Source organism: Cyanistes caeruleus, chromosome 18 (genome assembly GCF_971803275.1).
Source record: "Cyanistes caeruleus chromosome 18, bCyaCae1.hap1.1, whole genome shotgun sequence".
Classification (NCBI taxonomy): domain Eukaryota; kingdom Metazoa; phylum Chordata; class Aves; order Passeriformes; family Paridae; genus Cyanistes; species Cyanistes caeruleus.
Window position 1 is genome coordinate 8,368,539 of NC_141718.1, and position 23,453 is coordinate 8,391,991.

The 23,453-nt window shown below is 40.3% G+C and overlaps 2 protein-coding genes across 9 annotated transcripts in view; one reads left to right on the plus strand and one right to left on the minus strand.

The window, feature by feature from the left end:
- The window catches only part of PI4KA (phosphatidylinositol 4-kinase alpha), a 54,169-nt gene extending 39,426 nt beyond the window's left edge, over positions 1–14,743 (minus strand). Inside the window, exons 1-16 of one of the 8 annotated variants that reach the window (XM_086856317.1) lie at positions 14,474–14,743; positions 12,356–12,472; positions 11,166–11,259; positions 10,414–10,502; positions 9,872–9,944; positions 9,346–9,605; positions 8,592–8,661; positions 6,552–6,700; positions 5,905–5,970; positions 4,793–4,889; positions 4,216–4,407; positions 3,485–3,585; positions 2,597–2,726; positions 1,736–1,868; positions 956–1,051; positions 72–255 (exon numbers count right to left, since the gene is read on the minus strand). In XM_086856317.1, coding sequence (XP_086712443.1) covers positions 72–255; positions 956–1,051; positions 1,736–1,868; positions 2,597–2,726; positions 3,485–3,585; positions 4,216–4,407; positions 4,793–4,889; positions 5,905–5,970; positions 6,552–6,700; positions 8,592–8,661; positions 9,346–9,605; positions 9,872–9,944; positions 10,414–10,502; positions 11,166–11,259; positions 12,356–12,472; positions 14,474–14,695 — 2,073 coding nt within the window. In that variant the 5' untranslated portion in view covers positions 14,696–14,743. Of the gene's footprint in view, positions 1–71; positions 256–955; positions 1,052–1,735; positions 1,869–2,596; positions 2,727–3,484; positions 3,586–4,215; positions 4,408–4,792; positions 4,890–5,904; positions 5,971–6,551; positions 6,701–8,591; positions 8,662–9,345; positions 9,606–9,871; positions 9,973–10,048; positions 10,235–10,413; positions 10,503–11,165; positions 11,260–12,355; positions 12,473–13,804; positions 14,450–14,473 lie in introns of those variants that run through there. The other 7 variants (XM_086856318.1, XM_086856320.1, XM_086856323.1 and 4 more) reach the window with 7 other exon arrangements.
- SNAP29 (synaptosome associated protein 29) lies at positions 14,643–23,329 on the plus strand. Its single transcript, XM_023937861.2, has 5 exons — positions 14,643–15,304; positions 16,727–16,923; positions 17,146–17,231; positions 18,209–18,313; positions 19,315–23,329. Exons 1-5 carry the CDS (start codon positions 15,095–15,097, stop codon positions 19,470–19,472), a joined length of 756 nt encoding a protein of 251 aa, XP_023793629.2. The 5' UTR covers positions 14,643–15,094; the 3' UTR covers positions 19,473–23,329.
- The last annotated feature ends 124 nt before the right edge of the window (positions 23,330–23,453 follow it).

Consider the following 23,453-nt stretch of genomic DNA (forward strand, 5'->3'; position numbering starts at 1 on the left):
AAAATATATTTCCATTTAACTAAAGGAAAGGGATCATGAACTGGCATTCTCTTGGCCAATTATTTTCTTACATTTCCAGTGATGACCAAACAGCCAAGCTGATCAATGATGAGTACATCAAGATGAGAAGGTGGCTGGCAAAACTTCTGCTGTAAGATCTGCAGGATGGGTTCCATCATTTTTGGGGTGTCCCTCAGTGCCACTGCAATGTGCCCTAGAGCACGAATTGTATGGTCAGGAATCAAATGAGCTTCCCTGTAAGGAAAACAAACAAAACCCACAAGGTGATAAATGTAACTGTCAAACAGTTACCAAAACCTCAGTTACATTTCATGTAAGTAACAAATCCTACCCTAACATCACTAACAGCTTTAATACTATTAATACTTTAATACTACTATTTAATACTTTAATATAAGAGGATATACTTGCACAAATTGATTTTCAAAATAAAAAATAACCTCTCCCAGAATCACTATTGAAGAAACCTACAATAACCCATGAATAAACTGTTCTAAAAACAACAGTGAAAAGAGGCAAAAATGATGGGCAAAATACTAAGTCAGACCAGCTACTACCATACCTCCACCATGAAACTTCTTGGTTGGTGAGTCTCTTAGAAACAGAGCAAAATGGCACAAGTGACAAGATGTGTCTAGCCAAAAAAAGGACAGCTAAAGCTTAAAGAGAAAGCATCACTCAGCTGAGGACTCAAAACTGGCTAATATTCACCAAAGAACTTCTGATTCAATCAGCTAAAACTGAATCCATAACTCTCAGTATGGAAAGGGGTTCAGCTCTGCAAAGGCTTGGCATGGGAAGACCTTGACCCCACGCACCATCAATCTCAGAGACATTTAATTCTAAAATAGTGCTGCCACTACTTATATCTTAGAATAAGTCTCAGATTCACTGAGTGAAGGAAATTTGGTTCTACGATTGACTGACAACTTACTTATCATTCTCCTGAGAGATGTACAGACGGTTGGATAAACTGGCAAGAAAGGCCTCAACAATCACCGAATCGATAGTCAAACCAGCTTTCAAGCATCTGGAGTAACAATGGACAGAAAAAACAATGTATCAATAAAACATATCACTTTTAACTACTGTAAATGCATGCCATTTATATATAAGGGAAGCAGGTTTATACTGGAGAGTAAGAACTGATTGCCAAGGAATGCTGCACATAAATTTCAAAAAATTAGCCAAGTTTCTACTTCTGCTTCCTCCAGAAACAATAGTGATGAGAATATGCAATAAGGTAAATTCAGAATCCACTGCTTTGAAACTTTAATTCCTTGTCTCTAGTCACCAACTATGTCTTCCCTCTAGCTCTCTGTAGCTGTCTAAAAGGAAGGATAATCACTGCCCACACGTGTGACAATCCTTCTGTTACAGGAGACTCACTCATGTGATAACCTAAGCTGAAAACAAAAAAAACAAACTACTGAATACCTACAAAAACACCTACCTACTGAAAATGGTGACTAGCAGATGTGGGAAGCAAAACAATAAGACCGAATTATTATTTTACAGTTAGGACATAAACAGAACCAAGAGATGCCTGAAGGAAAATGAACTCATGACCAAACAAGGCACAAAGACTTCACTGGCAGCACAGAGAAGAACCTTCTAAATGGGCACTGTACTTTTCTGCAAGGGAAATAGCATGTGTTCAGCATGGTGCCAGGGAAATAGCACATGTCCAGCATGGTGTCAGCCCCCCTCTTACCTGCAGATGTTGTCTATGGCAATGTCACGCAGCTGCTCATACATGGATGGCTGACCTTTCTTGCCAGGCGTTACATTTAGAGTGGATTCTGAATGCTCGTTGGTAACGCTAATCTTGATGTCATTCCCACCTACTAAGAACACAGGAGTACAGAAATCAACACCACTTGATGAGCTATACAAGCCATTACAGTATTTGACTATTCCTGTATTATTATTCCTAAATATAGCCACTTACTTACTACTTTACTGTTTTGCTCTAGCCTTACAATTCTGCTTTTGCACCAGCGATTCAAATTTTTCTTCTGGAAATCATACCTCAGTATTAAAATTTAAAAACAACAACAAAATCCTGCCAAACGCCAAGACAGTCACACGGCTGGAGCAGAGGGTGTGTATGGGGAGTGTGAAAAACGACCTAGTTCTTCTGGAGAAGCAGTAGCTTTGGACAGACCCAGTGGCTGCCTCCCAAACTGCAAAGTAGGCTACAGGGCAGACAAAAGCAGCCTTTGTAGGAGAATTAGACACAACAGCCTCAACTTGAAACAAGGGAGGTTCCAACTGGGAATGTGATTTCACTATGAGGATAATTATGCACTGGCTCTGGCTGCAGAGTTCCACTCAAGACAGAAGCGCTCAGTGTCAGCAGAAGAGGCACAGCAGTTCTACTGCTTACCCCTAGATACACTTCTACCAGAATTTCATTTGCTTCCCTTCTCCCCACCTCCAAAAAAAAAAATTGCACAATTCCATTTCCACCCATTTCCACCTACAGCTGCATCACCACAAAATACCAAAAAGTATGAAAAAGCCACACAAGTTGAAAATCAATCACTCAGGAGCACAGGCTTATTTCCTTTACCTGTGTGATACTGGCTGTGATATTTGTAAAGCTTGACAAGCACTGGGGAAGGTATCACAAGAAAGTCTCTCAATGATGGATTGACAGAATGAACTACAACAGGGAACCTCTCACACAAACGACCCAAACCCTAAAAAGGAAAAAAAAACAAACAAAAAAAACAAGACAAAACCAACAAAATATAGCTTTAGAATAAAACAGCACTGTTTTTATTTCAGCTGCAAGCTTGCAACTTCAGCTCAATACAAACAAACAGAAAACAAAATAAATCCTACATAGTTTTGAGATTCAATTTTTAGCAGAAGATTTAGACATTTTTAGCCTCTAACTGGTTTAGGTTATTCTAGGGTATGTCATATACCACTCAAGCCTTGCTGCTTTCTTCCTGGGTGTTTTCACAGGAGTTACATGACATTAACTGCACTCACCAAAAATAAAGTTACTGTACAAGCTCCAACATCTAGAGGAACCTGATAACTTACAACTTAAGTGGTAGAAAACACCACATTTGTAAGACAAGGTAAGTGCCCAATATGCAGACAAAAATTAGAATAACCAAGGCTTAGTCTAAAACCTCAGTTAAAACATTGGCACTGGGAGGTCACTATCTGTGTAATGGACTAAGAAGCTAAATAGTTCAAAAATTAAATACTGGTTAAAAAACCCTCATGAATATTATTGTTCAAGAAGTAGTTGAGTTAAGAAAATTCTAAAAGCAGTTCCTAGTTTTCACACCTGACCTCTGAAATCCAAATGCAGAACACAATGATGGAAATTAATAAAAATAGCAGATAAACTATTCTAGAAATCTGTAAAATTCCCCACACTCTCACTCACTGACACAGTGAGTAATTACAGTAACTAATGACAAATGCTGTAATGACAGACCTGCAAACAGCAAATTAGCAGTGGCAAATGAGCAATTATGACTTTGCTTGAGGTTTTTGACTGCAGTTTCTCTGATAACTTGATGCACAGGTTCTCTGCACCTTAAATCAAAAAATCCAATACAAAAAGTTATTTTCTATTTGTTATTAGGCCACACACAACCCAATGCTTACTGGAATTTCTAAAATAATGGAGAGAATTTATAAGCTTAAAGCTTCTAGTATAAGATTCAGTGCTGCTTCTGCAAAAATAGTTTTAGAAACTTAGCACCTGCACCAAACAGCTCTAACACTGTGTCTGAAAGAATGACAATACTTAAAGCTGATTTTGAGCATACTTCATACTGAACAGAAATCAAATATTGCAATGTCCAAAATGAAAATATCCTTCACATATTCAGCACATGTAAAATCTATAGAACAAGAAAGAAAACAGAGAAAAAGTAAGAAAGAGTTTCCCGAAATAAATAGTTGCATGCAATTCAGCATCTATAGCATCCCCTGGAGATAATTAATAGAAGTTTCTGTTTCCATTTCTATAAAGAGATGTCTAACTACTCAGCCAACTAATCTGACAACCTTTTGACAGAAATTTTACTCTCGTATTCTAGAAGTAAGAAGTATTCCACTGAAATTTAATATTTCTCTGAGCACCATCTACTCTGTAAGTATTTCTACAACTTAGAACACAACAAACAGACACTGTAGAGACCAAAGAACATTTTTTTTTACTTTGCTCATCTTTCACAGCCCACACCATGAGATCCACACAGGCAGCATTGGCCTGACAACGCAGTTTTAAAGGGCTCAGTTCATTGTGCAGTCGATCCACATCGTGGAGGATTTTCTGAAGTTCTGACTGGCTGCTGTTGAATTGCTCCAGCACAAAATCATGGATTTCCTTCACAAATGAGTTGGGAAGGTCTAACGAAAAAAAAGGAGACAACATTATACTGGAAGGATTGAAGTCAATGTATCAGGATAACAGCATATATAAAAGTCATTGCTACATTATAAATTATATTATTTAATCAGATTTATGTCCTGTCTAAAAGACAAATATCATAACAAAGTCTACCAGTGAACAGACAATTCAAATGCTATCTATTAATCCTTTTAAAGCTGGTCCAAACATTTTTTTCTACTTCCACAGCACCTTTTTAATATGGGAACATTTCAAAATACAAATTTAATACCATAAGTAGAGTTCCCAGGAAACGCAAATCCAATGTTCAAGCACTCAATACAAAGCAGATGATGCTTGAGATCGTAAACATAATGAAAGATAAATAAAAAAAAAATACTATACCTTTCATATAGTATAGTGTGTCTCTCAGCATTTTAAACTGAGCAAGATAAAGAGGGTCACTGAAGGTTTTGTAATAGAGATCTGTACTAGAACCCATCTGAAAGAGAAAATCTTTCATTAGATGCAAAAGGAAAATCTTAGATTCAAAAGGAAGTATCTTACATTATACAAATAAATATATCTCAGTCCACCTCCACAATGTAAACAAGTGTATAAAACAGGTACAAGAAGTAACTTCACAGCTTTTCCCCCTCTGCTAGTAATGAAAGAAGAAGTACAGCCATTCAATGCATTAAACAAGATTCAGTCACTGATTGGAAGAGCACATCTGTTTCTCTAACAATGGGGCTAAAAACAAAAAAGAAAAATAAAGGCGGGGCTCAAAGCTCTGATTTTACTGAGATGGAAAAAAGAGAGGCTGAAGTTGTCTCCACTCAGGCCTACATTTTGAACATGGCAGTGCTCAATGGGAGGCTGAGAGCAAAGCAGAGTCATTTCTGCACACATTTCAGCACACACCCCTTTCAGCACAGCTTTATGACCTGAGGAAATGAGGCAAACTCCATAAAATGTGGTGGAGGCTGTGACAGAACTGCACCCAGGGGAGAGGAGAACAAGAAACAAGTCCTTATTCTGAAATGAGGACTCACAGACCTAAAGAACCAAGTCTGCCACCCCTGAAAGTGCATGAGCTGAACACTGACAAACTCATAGAAAGGCATCTAAGAGAGCAGCAGCGATTTCCAAGCCATAAACTGACAACAACCAATGCATTTCATATATGTGAAGAAAATGTTACTGCAATATGCAAGAAAGACCTCAGTCTACAGTAAACCAGTCTGGGGCAATCAATGCTGTAATTTATTAGGACAACATAGCTAATGTAGGAAAATAACTATTTCCTCCTATGTTAGTGAAAAACATCAACCCCCATCACCATTTTCACACAGTCTAAGGCTAGATTTAAATCACTGAAAGAGCTGTTCAAAAAGGAAACTAGTATCATTTTGCAAAGAGAAAGCATACCTTATATCAGTAAAATACTGATTTTGTAAGTAATAAGGCAAAAAATGAAATATTGAAGTCATTAAAGAAGGAAGGTAAAACCATACCTCTGCAACTTCTGCTATAACTCCATCTAAGGTCTTCAGAAGAGAATCCTCAACAATCTGCTTTACCTATGGAGGAAAACAACCCAAACTGAAACAGGATGTTTCTTGTTAGTGACTCTAGATAGGAGAATATAATTTAATAATTCTGCTAATGCACAGAAAACACAAGTCACTTCACTACAAAGTCTCAGATGAAATTAAGGCTGCAACAAGAACTTTTGAGCCTCTCTGCTGTTCCAGAATAGCTGACGCCAGAAGCAGACAGGGCCTGCAGCTTCTGTCAGTCGTGCAAATTGCCAGCAAACAAATCCTTTAGGAAGTCTCACTCTGACAGCAAAACCCAATCTACTATTTCAGCAGCTAGCAGTATGCAGGTTACACCAGAACTAGTGGTCTGCAAGACTCAAGCAGGAAGCAGTTGACATAAACTTACTAAATTTTCCAAATTCTGCATGGTTTATATGAGAGCTTTTCAGGATCACTACTGAAGTGTGACATTAAATGATATAAAAACAAAATTACACAAAGCTTGAGAGACAAAGTTGGTTTACTTCCAATTCTAAATGTTTAAACTTAAACTGTGTCTATTTCTAGCAAATATCTAGAACACAGTGACACTGCAGTCTTCATAAGGAGCCATCACGTACCATGTTCAACAGCTGTCGGAGCATTTCCAGTGGGATGTTAAACTCTTTATTGTTAATACCATTGAAGAGAGGAGAAACTGAAAAGCTGGAGCTGATTGTGGAGAAGTAATAATCAGGATCCAGTGCACTGCCATCAGGAAGATATGAACCTGATCAGAAAAAAATGGAAATACAAATTTGAGAGAAAGGATATTAACTTTCTTTAATGGAACCATTTAGCCACTACAAAAAAGTTCTTTCTAACACAGTCTTTAACCTGCCAGAGGTTTCAGCTCATCTACTGGTAAATTAAGACAGAAAGCTATGATAGAATTATCATTAGAAATTCAGTATCACAACAGAGAATTCATTACAATAACTTGTGTCCAAGCCAGAGATATTTCTGACAAATCTTTCCAGACGACTGATGTGCATTTACTTGAAAACATCTGTAAATGTCCTTTAGATGAGAAGCACAGAGATGCAAAGAACAGGTTAAGTCAAAACAATCTTGCAAGGTTTTCCCCTGTATTAGATTAAAACGAACACATGGCACAGTGTCCATCTTAGAAGAGGCACCAATTCACCACAGCAATTTGAAGAGAATCAAATTATTTTTCAGATTCAAGTACTCTATTAAGCAAACAACTTGCTCAGCAAACTGCTCTTGGCTCTGTTTCCTATTGAGAAATTACATCTCATGCCTTACTGAAGTGCTCAGCTGGCTGTGCTAGAGTAATGTTCTCATGATTAACAGGCTTTCAAGCAAGACTATTTATTGACAACAACAAAAAAAGTCCTCAGTTCTTTTTTTTTCAAAACCAAGGTCACTATTCATCTTCTTTAGAAGGCATGGCTATATCAACAGAAGTAATACAAGGATTGACTGTAGCTGAAATATTGGATAGAAGTTAGTACTGAAAATAAAATCCTGACTGGAATAATCATAACTCTACCAGAGAGACAACTAAAATAATTTAAAAATATTTACAGAGTTGTCCACTATTCACCTATAAATTTAAGATTATTTCTGTTCTAGTAGTATCTCTCTAACCTGCAGTCTTTGGGTTTTGTCTATTTTTTCAATTCAAACCACGAAGACCACAACATTGAAGGAAAATACATTGGTTCAACACAATAGACAGATTAACAGGTCTGTTCCTACTTGGCAATTTAAGAACTACCCTCCAATCCCATTATATGACTGAGGAAAAGATGCCTCTAGAAATAGCAATGTGAAGGAAAAAGAAAAGCAATGTGGAAGAAATTAATTTAAGCCAGGGCTTAAGAGAGAATGACCCAGAAACAGAGAAAGCCCAAACTGTTAAAAACCTGAAAGGGCCAGACAAAACCAGAGACACCAAAACAGCTCAGATGCAGAGCTAGTCCTCCACATGATTCATGAAGAAGAGTTTATTTTTAAGCCCTGCGTCAACTTAGAACTCACAGATGGAGCTCAACCGCAACACAGTATTAAGAGTTTGCCTGTTAATTCCTGAAAATTTCTCAGGTTTTGGCCTTTTATGATACAGTAACTAATGCACATTACTGAGCACTCCACTGCACTGTCTCCTTTAGTATTTCTTGCTTCAGCAAATTACTGGGTCTTCCACAATGACTCACATCACACTCACTCCAAATGAAGCAGTTGTTTTGGATTTATATAATGTGCCACAAGTCTCAAAATTCCAGACCCCAGTTCAACAATGTTGCTGTCTACTGAAGCACAATATTAACTCTTGTTCCTCAAAGTTACTCAGCCTAATCTCCTGAAATCCTTTTGGCCTAGTTCAATTAAGCTCTTCAGTACTAGGCACTGCCTATCAGGAAGAGAATCAAGAAACAAATGAAAAATAACTGAGCCTAGAAATTACTGGTGTTAATAATTACTTCCTACTGTCCTTAAACCAGAGTTTTTTAAAAAATACTAGCCAGCATGTGCCATGAATTCCTATAATAATTCTAAAAGGCAGGGAAAGGGATCAAAAGTTTGGTTTTTTTTAAATTTCTATAAATAGCAACAAAACCCCAAATCACAGACTGTTCCTTAAGGTAATCTACCTTCAAAGTAATGAATTGCAGCAGGTCCTCCAGGAGAGCTGGGAGGTGGAAGCCCACGTTCAGGACTAACCTGAAACATTGCACAGAAGCCATATTTTAGAAAATATTTATAAAACATTTAAAAACCTGTCAAGGAGTAGATTGCACACTTTAAAATGAAACACAGCTTCAAGCAAAACTAACAGGAACTACATACTGTTTGGTCTAACAGCACTACTCAGCCAAAAATGGGAAGTTCAAATATGCCAGTTCAGTGCTTTTTGACTAAAGGGAAGGGATCAGAATGATAACTCCTCCACAGTATGAAACTATGCCAGTAACAATCTGTAGTTTCAAACCACCATCTGAATCCAGTCTTCCCCTAAGACAATGAACATCCACAGCCTCTAGTGAAACCAGGAAGAGCTCCTGTATCCACTTGTGATAACTTCAGCCATTAAGTGCCAGCATCCTGATTTTACAGCTACACATTACAATGCCTTTTCATGATAATAACAAAAGGAATGGGATTCACCAAATGCTCTATGTAAAGACTTACTAGTACAGTTGCTACTTTAACTGTCACTGCTTGTTCTGTGATTCAGAAACTACAAAACTATTTTGAAACTCAGTTGTGGAACCACAATAAAGATATTTGTATTTGGTCAAACAATGTGTTAAGAGACTCTCTGCATATCCAGGCTTAAGTCTTAACTCCACTGAGATCAAGAAATCATCTCAGTGCTGACTCTGACACAGAGGAGGGCATACAAACCTGTGTGATGCTGGATACACTGCTAGTCTTTCTCTTCAGTGTTCCTTCCTGGCAAACAGTGAGCAGAGAACTGGGAAGAATTGATCTGAAATCATTAAAGGATCGCCTGCGAATTCCTTCGAGCTCTTCTGGAACTCTCAGGGAATGTGGGGGAATTTTAGGAAAAAGCTTTGAAAGGAGAGCCTCCTCTGAATTGCTGTAGCGACCAAAGGCTCGAGAAATTCCAATCAGGCAGGGCACTGCATACTTGCATAAATATTCTGGAAAAGAAAAACACATGTAACAGCACATTAACAGTAACTTAGAACTTCCTCTTCATGGTTTTGCTACCACTTCACTGATTAAAGCATCACAAATTACTACAATTCTGCTTCTGTATTTTCTAGTCAGCAACAAACAGAATAGAGAAGTGCTACAGGAAGCTGAAAGACAAAATTCACTTTTCAGGATTGATCCTGATAACCAGCAAACACAAGAGAATTTCAGAGGAGAGGAGTTACAAATACAGTAACCATTTTATCACTACCTTTATCGTGCATTTGTGGTGTCTGGCACATTCCCAACAGGAACTGCATTACTTGTAGGACTGCATCCAAAATCTAAAGTCATCAAGACAGACAAAAACATCTTTTGGTAAAGAGATATCATTATCTTACACCAGATCATTATAACAAATGAAACTTGTAAATATTAATGTAAGCACCTCTGTGAAATTTCTTAATACTGTGTGACTAAAAGATTACATTGCCCTCCATAACATTACAGAGCTTCTCTTGTAAAGTCTGCACTGAGCTGCAAGTACTACCCGATAAAACAGCAGCACTCCCAACCTCAGCACCAAAACTGGAATTTTAAATCTGGGCTCAGCAACTGACACCCAAAAGTAACTGCAGACCTATGAATATCCTCTAAGTACTTGACTATCAAGACAAGCAAATTAATGCATCAGCACACACTAAAGCAATCAGCCCCTTGCTGACAGGGAGCAGCTGTGCTGTTCTCCAGACATTTGTCAGGATTGCAGCATTGGAGAGCTGGGTAACACAACAGCACAAACTTAAACTCCACCTGCTCTCGGAGAGATGCATCCCTGTAAGCCACGTCAGACAACAGTGTCACTAAGCAGAAGCTGAAGTTTTCTGCCACTGGAAGCAAACCTGCAAAGTAATGGAGAGAAAATCAGGCACTTAAACCTTGTTAGAGAAAACCAACATGCAAAGAGCAAACTGTAATAAAGCAAGAAGACACAAGTGACTCCCATGTCATAAAGTTCTGAGACAGACAGTAGACAAAAATAGTATTACATTACAAAATTTAGAAATACTCTAACCACCATAATTTCAGCATAAATGTTTAAAGAAAATTCAGAATTAAAAACCTTCCCAGGCTTTCACCTAATTAAAAATAAACCTAAATTATATAATACTGTATAAAAGTATTCATACATCAAGGGAGCAAAAAATGAAGTGGTTTAAACAACAACTAAGCATCAAAGCTAAAAGTAGAGCATACAAATCTCATGTTCCACTCTCCTACCCTAGCTACTACACAATCTTCTCCACTTTAGTAACAAAACATATTGAACACAGAACTATTTGGAAAGTGCAATTCATCTAAAAGCAGCCAGGCAGGAAAACAGGGATCTATTCAACTTCCTTTGGCTTCTAAAGAAAATCAATATTAAAGGCTGTCAAGCCAGGAGCTAAGTAAGAACACAGCAGGACTTCTCCCCTCCCCTTGAACCGTGTCCCAAACAACCTTTGCTATTTCTATTTCCTGGCTAGCGTTCCATGACAAAGATCAAAAAATCCAAATATCACCTCTGCCTTTCCGTGCATTGCTTTCTTCTATCCACTGGACTTTGGGAAGGCCCTTCAGGAGCCGCAGAAGGTAAGGAACCAAAGTATCCTTGTGCTAAAGAAGAAAATATTTCATTTAAAATGGAAGAGAAAAGCTGAACCATGTAATCTTAAGATGTTTTAGAGATATGGTAAAATTACATTAGCTCACACAGAACTTTCTTCTAATGATTACTCCACAGGCTTCTTGACTATTGCAAAACTGATTTCAAAACAAGCAAATGAAAGTAACCCAGTTCAGTGCCTTAAATCCAAGCCTTTCACTTGAGGCAACAGATCACTCTCTGTAAAAGCTGGAGAAAAAAGTTCCAGAACAGTAGCTAACCCCAAACATTTTATTAATTGACAGCAAGCTCCCAAAATAATTTTAAGACAGCTAGAAATTCAGAGCGCCAGTGCCAATTCAGTACACGTGATGCATCCCAAGGCCTTACGCAAGTCACTTAACACATCTATGTAACACTTCAGCTCCCTCACCTGCAAATCAAAGCACAGCACAGCTGCCTTATAAAAAACCCCAAACAAACACCAAAAAAAAATAAAAGAACAAGGTCAATAATACCCATGCAAACTGTGCATGCAATATGAAAGAATTCAAGGCGAGGTCTAACAGCATTGGACCCGGAACTCTGTCCCTGCTTCCTTTCCTTTACACAGAACAATACCAGGCCCAGTAGTCAAAGGGAAGAGAACCAGCTTGTGCTGGCCCTGCTGGCAGACACAGAAGGGATACTTGTGTACAACGCAGCCTGTGTGCCCTGTCTGTCTGTTTATCCTGGCATGAAAGGGCCCATTGCAAACCTTGCCTTCAGGAGTGCACTGGAACATCCCTGTCAGTCAGGAGCATGGGGGGGAAGAGCATGCAGTGACAAATCTGGTTTGAGTAAATCCTTCTGAATACTCTTTCCCTTCTCTGCTTAAGCCATGATGACCAGAAAACACAGCAGAAATTTGGCTGTGGTAGTGCCATGGCTACTGCCTATAGCACTTACTAGTATTCCCCTGCTCCTTGACTGCATCCATCCCTTATCTCTGGCCTTTTTAATTACTTTTATGAAGAACAAATATTAACTTCTCATTCACTGAACAACAAAACTTGAATTAATCCAAGATCTCTGAAGGTAAATAGGTAGCCTAAGTGAGAATAATACCTGAAGGTCAGATTCAATAAGGAAGATTCCTAAAGCAATAACAGCATCCCTACGACGTTCATCCAACTGGAAAATCCCGTGGAAATCCACTGGACACATACAGAGCAGCTTTTGTACCTGAAAAACAGCAGAAGGAAAGAGATTGAAAAACAAATTGGAGCTTGTCTGACACACACAGTAGTCTCTTCATCTTCTGGAATACATCTGGCCACATTACCCTCCTTCCATCATCAATCTTAGTGAGAACATTCAAGGGCAAGGAAGAGTGATGACAGAAACCAGAAAAAGACAGAAAAATCTCAAGTGGATGTCGAACATTTTTTCTATGACATGGGTCAACTTAAAGGTTTTCTTCAACACTTGATCAAAGTGCTGAAGTATGATAAAGCCTTTGTTCCACTATTTCACTCCTAAATGTGCAGGAAATTTGCAGCAGGCACTTTCATTATATGACTCAATTCCTGTAAACAAAAAAAAAAAGGTGGATGTAGCTTCAGTTACAGCTGCACCAATGCCTTCTACATACACAGCACTAAACAATTAACTGTTACCAACTGCTCAAATCCTTTCAAAACAACAGATTAAGTTTTCAGAACAATTAGTATCTCACTACTTACCTATTACTTCTCTCCATACTTAATAAATACATGTTTAAAGAATACATCAAACCTCCCAAATACTTTGTCCTTCTATAGAGTTGTTAATACATGGGAAAATGCAACAAACATGTTGCTTTTATAAATTTACTTTATGTTAGTAAATGCTACCTAAAAACAGCCCTCATAATAAATAACTGTTTGAGTTACCAATGTTTGAATTTCAAGTCACTTCCTGTTTAGATAACTCTCTGAACATCCCACCTTGAAATTTCTAAAGCAAGACACAACCTCCCTAGAGGATTAGAAGAATTGACTGGATGCTCAGTGCAATTCAAGATTCTGGTCCTTCAGCTGCCATACCTCCTAATTACAAGACCTGTAGTACAACATAGATAATCCTCTTGCTCAACATAAAATGCAGTAGACGAAATATGAACTTTGGAAAATGACTGCTGATATGTGTGTTCCACGTCAGGTTACATTTGCAGTAATATGAGTGAGTAACTTGAGCTAGATACAAACTGTTACTATCATTGAACTGCTGTATTCTGTCAAACTGCAAAAAAAAATTAAAATCCCTGGATATTTATGAACCAACAAGCAGGGCGCAAAAAAATTATGCACCGTTGGCTGTCATACCAACGGTACACTTCGAGAATAAGAAATAAGAAAAGAAGGCTGCAACAGCTGGCCCAGAACAAGCCCTATAGTTTTCATCAGCAGAGAGAGGTGATTTTTTCAGCTATTTAGTCACGATTATTGCCTGATGCAACTCGGACATGCTGTCACTTCGTGGCCAGTCCGGGCGCAGCAGGCTGTGCATCCCTGCTGCGGGCAGCAGCACACGCACCTGCCCGGGAGCGGGACAGCCCCTCGGGGCACTGCCCGGACACGGATCCCCGCCTTCTCCCCTCAGCACGGCTTTATCTCACCACGTTTCACCCGGCACTGATTGCGTCGCCTGGATTTAACCAGATACGTGGAAGAAAGCAACCAGCCCTAATTAGGTTGAGACTAATTACTCCCACACGACCATATTCTACAGACTTGGGGGACATGCAGCAAGATCCAGTTCCTCGCCCCGAGGGTGCGCTGCTGACCAGAATTTTTGGGTCACGCTGGCCCACACGAGCATCCCTGAGGCCCAGCTGCCCCGAACGCAGGGTCGGGCGAAGCTGGGGTGACAGAACCCTCTCAGAGCCCACAGACAACCCCGCCCAGGCAAAGCCGCGTCCTCTGGGGCATCTCCCGGTCCGCGGGCACGCTCGCTGCCCCTAACCCGCTTCCCACGCGTGGCACTGCCCAGGGCTCGGCCGGACACCCCGACACGGCACAAACAGCGCACAGGAGGGGCCACGAGCGGCGCTGACCGGGCTGCTCGCGAGTCCCGTGCACACAGGGGCCACCCCTGCCGCGGCACGGCCCCCCCGCCACACGCGGCTGCCACGCGTGACAACCCCGCAGTCTGCACACACGCAGCGCCCCACGCGTGTCGGCCGCCCCCCACAAACGCCCTCACCTTCTCCAGGGGCGCCGGGTTCTGCACCGCTAGCGACCGCGCCAGCGACAGAACCGTGTTGAAGTAAAAGCCGCGCGCGGTGGCCGCGCTGCTCCCGCGGCCCGCAGAGCCCGCGGAGGGAGCCGCGGCGGTCCCGGCCGTGGCGGCCGCCGTCCCGGCCGCCGCCGCCGTGGCCGCCGTGGCCGCAGCCGCCGCTGCCGCCGCCACCGCCGCGGCCGCCATGTTGTGGGGGAACGGCGCCGGGCAGCCCGTCCCGCCCCCGCCCGCGAGATCAGCGCCTCCCGCGGGAGCACGGCGCACCAATCGCGCCACAAAGATGGCAGCGCCCGGTGCGGCTTCACTTCCGCCCGGTGACCCGCCTTCGCTGCGCAGCCGTCCGTTCACATCTTCCCCCCCTGCCGCAGTGGTCCCGCCCGGCAGCCGCCTATCCACCAGCGGCGCTGCGGTGCGCCCACCCCGCCTCACGGGGGGGAAGGCTGTCGGTGGCTGCTCACGGCGCTTCCGCCCGGCGCTCGGTGCGGTGGGTGGAAGCAGCGGAGCGGCCGCGGCCCGAGGCGGGGGCTAGAGCGGTTGTGTGAGGGGGGAGGCCTCCTCACGGGCGTTCTCGCGGTCGGCGGTGCCATGTCGGCGCTTCCGAGGAGCTACAACCCGTTCGCGGAGGACGAGGAGGAGGATGTGGCGCCGGCGGCTCCCGGCGGGCCGGGCGGCACGGACCGGCAGCGGTACCTGCAGCAGGAGGTGCTGCGCCGCTCCGCCGCCACCGCCGACAGCACCACCCGCTCCCTGTCGCTTCTCTACGAGTCCGAGCGCATCGGCGTGGCCGCCTCCGAGGTGGGTCAGGGCTGGGAGCGGAGCCTTCGCCCCTGGGCCGCTGGGGAGGAGCGGCCGCAGGCCCCGAGCGCTCCCCCTTCGCTCACACCTCCGGGAGGGAAGTCTTGTGCTCCCTGTTCCCCCGGACAGTCTCCTGAAAAGTCCCTCTTTGCTCGATGTTTTCCAGTCAGTCTGTCTCTGTGTTTTCTGGATGGTGGCGTTTGGGTTTTAAGGGAAAAATTCCAGTTATAGCCTATGTGTCTGAATAGTACTGAGGCTGGGACTCGGCCGTGTTTTCAGCCGTTTTCAACAGTTCTTATTAATTTTTAGCTGACTAAAAAGTTTTTAGCAGTGGTTAGATGAAGGGCCTTCCCTCTTAGTTGTTTGTGATGTGCTTCGGTTCACCCTGATTAATCATTTCCTTCATTCCTTAGGCTCTGTTTCAGCACTTTGTGCTCGGGCTCATAAAGGTCTTGTCCATTGTGTCACCGGCTATAATGGGATGTTCCTTGAGTGATGTAGCCTAAATTAACCCCAGGCCATCCCCAAGCTGCAGCCAGTCCTTATGCTCAGAAGGTTCTTAGTGGGACTTCTGTGAACTTCCAGACTTGTGATTTGTTTGTCCAGGAAATCACAAGTGAGGAATCAAGAATTCAGGCTTGATGCAGAGCCTGTGGTAAAGTTTGAAGACTGTGTGTTTATTGAGAGGGGGGAAAAAACATATTCAACTAAAATTTCCCAGAGTTTAACAAGAACGTGAACACAAGTTCTTTGTTTGGCACTGGTGGTAGCTGCAGGCAACTTTCCTGCCAGCATTAATCTTTGGATTACTCTGGAACAGTGGTTGTGCTGCTGAATTAGAAAATAATGTACTTCTATATATAAAAATTCCTAAATCCTGCACTGCTAAAATTAACTAAAATATTCCTGAAGTCTGAAGAAATTCTGTTTGTGTATATTTCTTTTGGTTATTCTACTTGTAAATTATCAAAAACCTCCCAGTAAGGTGGAAATAGATTCCCTTCCCAATGAAGGTGCCACTCATAACTAGAAATTGTCCTGCTTGCTCATTCCCCTGCCATAAACCTGTGCATTTCCATCATATCACCCATCTGGTGGTCAGCCATAGAGGCAAATGTCAGCTTGACAAAAGGCTACTACAGGAAACTCCTGGATGTTTTTTGTGGTAGGTGCCATGAACCCAACAAGTCTCAGGGATGAGGATTTTACAGCTTGTTAATGCAGTGGCTGACAAGCAACTATTGATTGAAATGCCCTGGAGGAAGGGGAGCAAGGGAAAAAGCTGTTTGCCCTCAGAAATAATCTGCACAGGTGAAGGAGTGCTGTTAATTTTTCTTGAGAGTGTCACCTTTAGTGTTAATTATTTGATGGCTCAGTTTATCCTGGCTTTATGATCTGCTTTTCTCTGTCAATACCTGTTAGGAGCTCATCCGTCAGGGAGAGGCTCTGAAGCGCACGGAGCAGATGGTGGATAAAATGGACCAGGACTTGAAAACGAGTCAAAGGCACATAAACAGCATCAAGAGTGTTTGGGGGGGCTTGGTAAACTACTTCAAAGCCAAACCTCCAGAGAGCAAGCCAGAGCAGAATGGAGCCCCTGAATATTATGCTAACAGCAGGTAAATAATATAAACTTTTTATTTAGGACTTGTCTCCCATAGCATCTCTGAAATGTCACCAGAAAATCAGAAAGTAAAACATCTGTTGGTTCTCTTAAACTCTTGTAACTCCTGATATGGTCTAGCTACCTTTTTTCTTAAATGCTGAATTTTAATTAATTTAATTAATTAATTTCATTAAAACAATGCTTTCTTTAATTTTTTTTTTCTTTTTTAAACTAGGTTAAAAGAAGCAATGGTGTCTAGTAAAGAACAAGAGTCAAAATACCAGGAAAGCCATCCAAATTTAAGGAAGCTAGATGATTCAGGTTTGTTAACTTTATTTTACACTGAATGCCTGTCATCTCGGTGGGGCAAACTTCCAGAGTGATGAAGGCAGAGACCCTTCAGCCTGCCCAACTGCTGACTTGCCTTGCTGCCTAACATCTTCAGATTGGTATCCCAGATGCTTCATGTTTGAATTCTAGGGAATTGTTTCCATTAAACTCTCATATCCATTGGGAAGATGTTATACCAACTAAAGACTGAAAACACCCAGTGCTTCTTTTTGCATAGAGAATGCACAGTGTATAGACAGGGTTTCCCTAAGTTTGCCAAAATGTTACATGTTCAGAGGTTCTCCTTTTAACCATTGTTTGTCATAGTTTTTAGATAGTGTGCTTGTTATTTCAAACATGGATTCTAGCCCTTCATACTGAAGTAATTTCTTGATTTTCAGAAGGTGGTGTATGGAGTTTGGCCTCATTCCTCCTTCTCTCAATCTAATAACTTCTGTGAGGGCTTTTTCGTACTAAATGACTGTTTCTTTATAAAGTGAGCCTCGGTTATTTAACACAGTAAGAGTGGGAAAGCAGCAGGATATCGATGGTGTTGTATGAGAGTTGTATGAGGCTTTTGAGGGCTTGGATCCCATCGCACTCCGTGCAGTGCCGAGCTCTGTTCAGCAGAGGGCAGAGCGGCTCCGGCGGCCCCAGCTGCGGCCGCTCGCTGCGGCTCCCGGTGACCGTCCCAGCCCTTTGTCCCCCTGGATGTGCGCTGCGGGCTCCGTTTGCTTTTCTCTCCCAACTCCCTACTAGAACTACAATTAACAGCCCAGAAGAGAATAATTGTAGCTTAAGTGTTCATCTTGAGAGCTGGCTTGTAGACAATGGTCTTGGACTACTGATACTCTGGTTACGTGATTACCTGTGTTCAAGCTAATTTTTAACAGCCTTGCTAAAACTTCAAAACCTCTTCTCACATGCTTTTTCATTATATAATATTCTTTACTCTATACTCCTAACAGACAATGATTTCAACAAAGCAGATTTAGTTTCTTCAGTGCAAAGAGATGCCTATCCAAAGAACCAACAACTGCGAGCTTACCATCAGAAAATTGATACCAACTTAGGTGAGTGAGGAAACTGAAGCTGTTTGATGTTATACAGCTGTGAAATTTTGATTCCTAAACCAGATAAAATTATTATGTGATATATTTCCAACACTTGTTTTAGTTAACATGCAAAATTTGATAATTTTAAAAATAATTTGCTGGTATTTGCACTTCAAAACTATCTACGTGGTACATCAGTTTAGACCCAAATAATTTAAAGCAGTGCACAGCTTTTGAAATACATGTTTTGCAAAATATTTAATTTGTGGAATTTCTGCATTTCTTTTATTACTTCTCAGAACCATTCAGCTGAGTTTGCCTTCCTTTGTTCTGTTGCATATAGACGAAGTGCCTGTTTGCATACATGTGTCACTGTGTAGCTGACCTAGAAAGAAGAGATTGGGAAAAAATCAGAAAGGAATAAATCAAAGAGAAATAGTCATAAGAGCTAGTGGAAGCCCATTTGTTCTGTTCAAAAGGTGTGGAAAACTTACTAACCTCAAGAAGCATTTATACCAATCAATCATGCAATGAAATTGTCAGCTTTTGGTCAACTAGAAAATCTAGAAATGGGAGTTTCTCATCTCTGATAAATATCTGCTTACATCTTCCGCTCACTGGTATCATCTGTGCATGAAGCAAAACAACTGAGGTAGTAAGCACACTGTATGCTGAGCAGAGAAAACATGTACCAAATTTTCTATGAGGTACATTTTTAAAAAAAAGGTAAAAACTATATTACAGGGTATGTAATTTGATAAAGATCCAATTTGGTGTTAAGCATTTGCTTAACAACAAATGTAAAATGTAAAAAAGGAGGAAGTGACCATTTCTGGTAGTAACAGTACAACAATGAACATACCAGTGCTTCCTCTATTTCAGAGGAACACTGAGACTTGAGGAATTGTACCTAACATTTTCTAACCCAGGGTTTTGTAGAAGAAGGGATCCTGAGTGTCCCTTTAGATAATATGTGTTACAGCACTTTGATTCCTTATGATCCCTCTCTGCCCTGACAGATGAGATGTCTTCTGGGCTGAGTCGCCTGAAAAGCCTTGCTCTTGGCCTGCAGACTGAAATAGAAGAGCAGGATGATATGTTGGATCGGCTCACAAAGAAAGTAGAGACACTGGATGTCAACATTAAAAACACTGATAGGAAAGTCCGACAACTTTAAAGGATTTTTAGAATTTCTTTTGCCTGGTATTGGTTCATCCTGAATGCCTCATCTCAACCAATCTCTTAAAAAAAATCTTGGGCAGTATCTGTTTATCTTTTTTTTTCTGCTGTGTTTACTGGTTTTGTTGTCATTAAAATTATGTAGTCTTAAGTCAGCACAATACTTTACATTTCCTCTTGGTCTACATGGGAAAAGTGCATGTGGAGTAAAATCTCTCGGCATTGGGTCAGGATGCCCCACTCAGTTGTGTAACTGCGTCATGTGCATGGAGGAATTCGCACTCCACAAAGCTGCAGTGTCCTTGGCCTGGGAGCTCTGATGAGAAAAGGAACTGCATTTTTGCCTCTGTTTTGGGGAGGGGGCAGGGGGAACATAATGTGATGCTTTGTTCAGAACAAATGTTGCTAATTCTGTTTACCTACAGATACGTTAAATTCAGAAAAAAATGCTGATTTCCAGCTGTAAAAATATTTTTAAGTGACTGTTCTCCAGCATTTCTGGGGCTTAAGGAATGAACTGTTCTGTGGAAGTTGTAAAATATCAAGGGTGTCTTGTATTAATGTAATATCCTGTGTTGTGTTCCCTTTCCTAAGATGATTTTGCCCAAATGGTGCATCCACAAATTGTGGTTTTTATGTTTAGGTAGCTAAATACACTTGCCTTTACAGTCTTGTCAGTAAAGATCTCTAAGGGTATCTTATGGTCTGAAAGAAATGTTCCTTGACAGTGACTCAAAAAGTTTGGGTAACAAAATCAGGACTTAAATGTATCTGCTCTTAAAGATTCTTTTGCAGAAATGGTCACCATCTGTTTTTAATTTTCTGCTTTTTCTCAGCTTATTCATTTAGGTGGTTATTTGAAAAAACAGCTTCCATTTTAGAAATGGAGAATTGGTCTGATAGTGCACAAGCACATTACAGAAGATTGTTCTTTAGCATTTATTTCAGATGTGATTACAGATGGAGTGCTTTGCTAAGTACTGTGACTGTTAAGAAACTCCACTATGGTTCACATGCATCTGCATTGGCTTAGCAGGTATAAAAAATTCCTGCAAATAAAGAAAAGCCCAAAACCGTTTCTGAGTCTTCCAGATAGAATTTGGGTCTTTCACTTTGTTTTGTTCTTTTGTAAGGATCACTCTAGAACAAAATAATCACAATTCTGCTCCAGCCTGACACGAGACATTCAGAACTTGCTGTCTGTCTTGAAAACAAGCAAGGTCCTCCTGTTTGGAGAGGCAAAGGGACCTGTGTCAGCATTGGAGCATCACAAGTGACAGTGTGTGGCTAGGAAGAGATTGTTACTTATTTTGAACTAATGCCACATTGCCTTATGGATTAAAGGTGTTCTGAGCTATCAAGCTTGTCCCCTTCACGGATGTCACATTCCCACCCCTCTTGTTCCTTTTTCAAGGGATTTGTTACCTTGAGCTCACTTGCCACAAGGTGCATCCAAATTGTTAAGGAGATAAGAGAAACTGAGCCTTTCTTATTTTACTGTATCTCCAGAAAGTTCACTTGTAGAAAAATAAATCACTAAAAAAGCTACACTTATTGGACATAGTATTATGGAAAAAATACTATTTCTGGGGTACTGGCAGGGTTGAGTTGTGAATTAGATTTAAGGTGAGCCTCTTTTTCCTTTGTTACCGGTGGCATTGATTTCAGTCCCCCCAAAAAAAATCTCATTTGGAGTGACATAAAACATCAAGAGCAATTGAGTACCTTTAATTGCTTTTTAATTTTCAGTTTATATCATTTATGCACATTAAGAATTATAAATAACCTATTAATATATAATTATACTATTTGGGTTTATACCATGATTAATTATTTCACTCTGTTAGAATATTTATTAATGATATGATTTGATATCTCAAGAGAGTTGATGCATTTATTTAGTAAATTACAGAGTTTATATGAAGGAAGATCAAAATTTTGATTATACCTTTAGTTTAGTTTCTTACTTGTTTTAATAACACTCCTTTTAGTGTGAAATCTGCCTGCAACTGTCACAACTCAGTGTTTACTAAAGTAAGACTGATAACAAGGATGGACTCTGAGACTTTCTTGACTAAGTTATGGCAAATGGAGGAAAAACATTACTGGAGGATCTGGTTGTGTTATGTGAAGTAAGAAATCTGGAGCTTGAATCCAAGCAAAAATCTTTGATTTAAGGGTGAAGTGTGCTGCCATTCTGATGCCATTCCATTTTTAGTGTAAATTATTTCAAAAATTAACTCAAGTTTTTGAGCAAATGTTTAGTTGTATTTGCCTTATGAAATATTCAGTGCATCCTGGATATCTTTGATGCCTTTGAAAACACAAGGAGGGAAGTGGAATAAAAAATAAATCCCTATTTCTCCTTTGGGAATAAAAAATAAATTTCTATTTGTGCTTTGAGAATGCCCTAATCCAAGCAGAGTAAAAACCCAGGATCTCAGCCATGTGGAATCTATACAGATGTCTAACTCCTCATGTCTTCTAACAATCCCATTCACTGCCTCAGTAATGTATGCCTGCCTTTGCTTAGGTTTTCTTGCTCTATTTATTATGTTTGTTTGGTTTTAATGGCCTTGTTTTAAAGGATCATTTACCACACTGGGTTTCTTTTGCAGGGGAAAAAAGATGGTGCATGGGTATAAAAGAATTTCTGCTACAAACTGAATTGTTTGTCTCTGCTTTCATACTGATTTTTGCTGATAACAAACTTAAGTCTAACTGACATGAGGAGACACCACTATTTTATAATAGTGATGATGTTTTTTATCTCTTGGACTAACTTTCTATCCTAGAGGAAAAGGAAGTTTAAAGGAAAATAACCACATGATTTTTGCTTTTCCAGGAAATGCCATTTTGAATGTATAATGAAGGATTTACTTCAGTAGCTTTTCTTACTGTTTCCTGAGATGGAGTTTTATTTCTTCTTGGATACTGTTGAAAAACTTTAACTGTGTAGTGTCCAGGACTTTCAGAAGAAATTTAATTTGCACTCGTGCTAATTTTTGATAAAATAAATGTTGTTGCCTCTATATTCATGTTGGCATATAAGCTGGTGTTCTTGCAGCAAAATAGCTCTGGTTAATTTTATTGGCTTAGGTAGAAGTTTAATAGTCAAAAGAAGGTGGCAAAAAGAACACATTTTAAGTGTTCTCTATAAAAGGCAATTTGCCAGTTTCTCAAGAAGTTTGCTAATCAATTTTGAAGAGATCTTAAACACTGGGAAGTAGCATATACCCTTCATAACACAGACATAAAATTCTACAAGCAACAAGGAAAAAGAATGGAAATTACCAGTATCTGATGACTAGATTCCTAGGTGTATTTTATTTTTAATTTTCCTGAGCATTGAATTAAATCTTGTAACAAATTTTATGTAGCTGAATTTTAGTCTGTACTACACATATTTCTTTGCTGTGCTGAGGTATATTGGCCCTACTGAAATTGTTGGGATATGGTGATGTCAGGGGTTCTTTTAATGTGTGAAATTCACCTGAAATATTTTGCTGCCTAGTGTTTTTGTGATGTCGTTTGTTAAGTGTTGAAACAAAATACCTTCTGCCTTCTGAACAAACATTTTTGTAGGCATTTGTAACATCACATGGAGGATATGTGTTAATTTTTACTTTGAAATACTTAGGACTTAATTTCAAATCACAGGTAGTGATTATTTCTATCTATGACTTTTTTAAACAGACCTTTAATTCTGTGCCACCGAGGTATAACATTTTTTGTATAAGTCAAATTGCATTCTTTCATTTAAATGCTAAACTGGACTGTAGTTCAGCAGTTTAAGAGATTGAATGGAATGAGTGTTGAATGGTAAGACAGTCAATAAAAGGTGCTTATTGTTAATGAAGAGTTGTTGCACTTATTTCCCAAATTTTTTTTATTACAACTTCATTGATAGTTTTCCCCCATAATATCTTTTAAAATGCAGAAACTATCATGTTTGTTTCAGCATGGACATGCAGCTGGT

Bases quoted from the DNA above. Each gene is read 5' to 3' on its own strand.
- SNAP29 (XM_023937861.2), top strand. From the start codon at position 15,095: ATGTCGGCGCTTCCGAGGAGCTACAACCCGTTCGCGGAGGACGAGGAG. The intron at 16,924-17,145 runs GTAAATAATATA...TTTTTAAACTAG, and splicing joins GAATATTATGCTAACAGCAG to GTTAAAAGAAGCAATGGTGT. The intron at 17,232-18,208 runs GTTTGTTAACTT...TACTCCTAACAG, and splicing joins AAGGAAGCTAGATGATTCAG to ACAATGATTTCAACAAAGCA.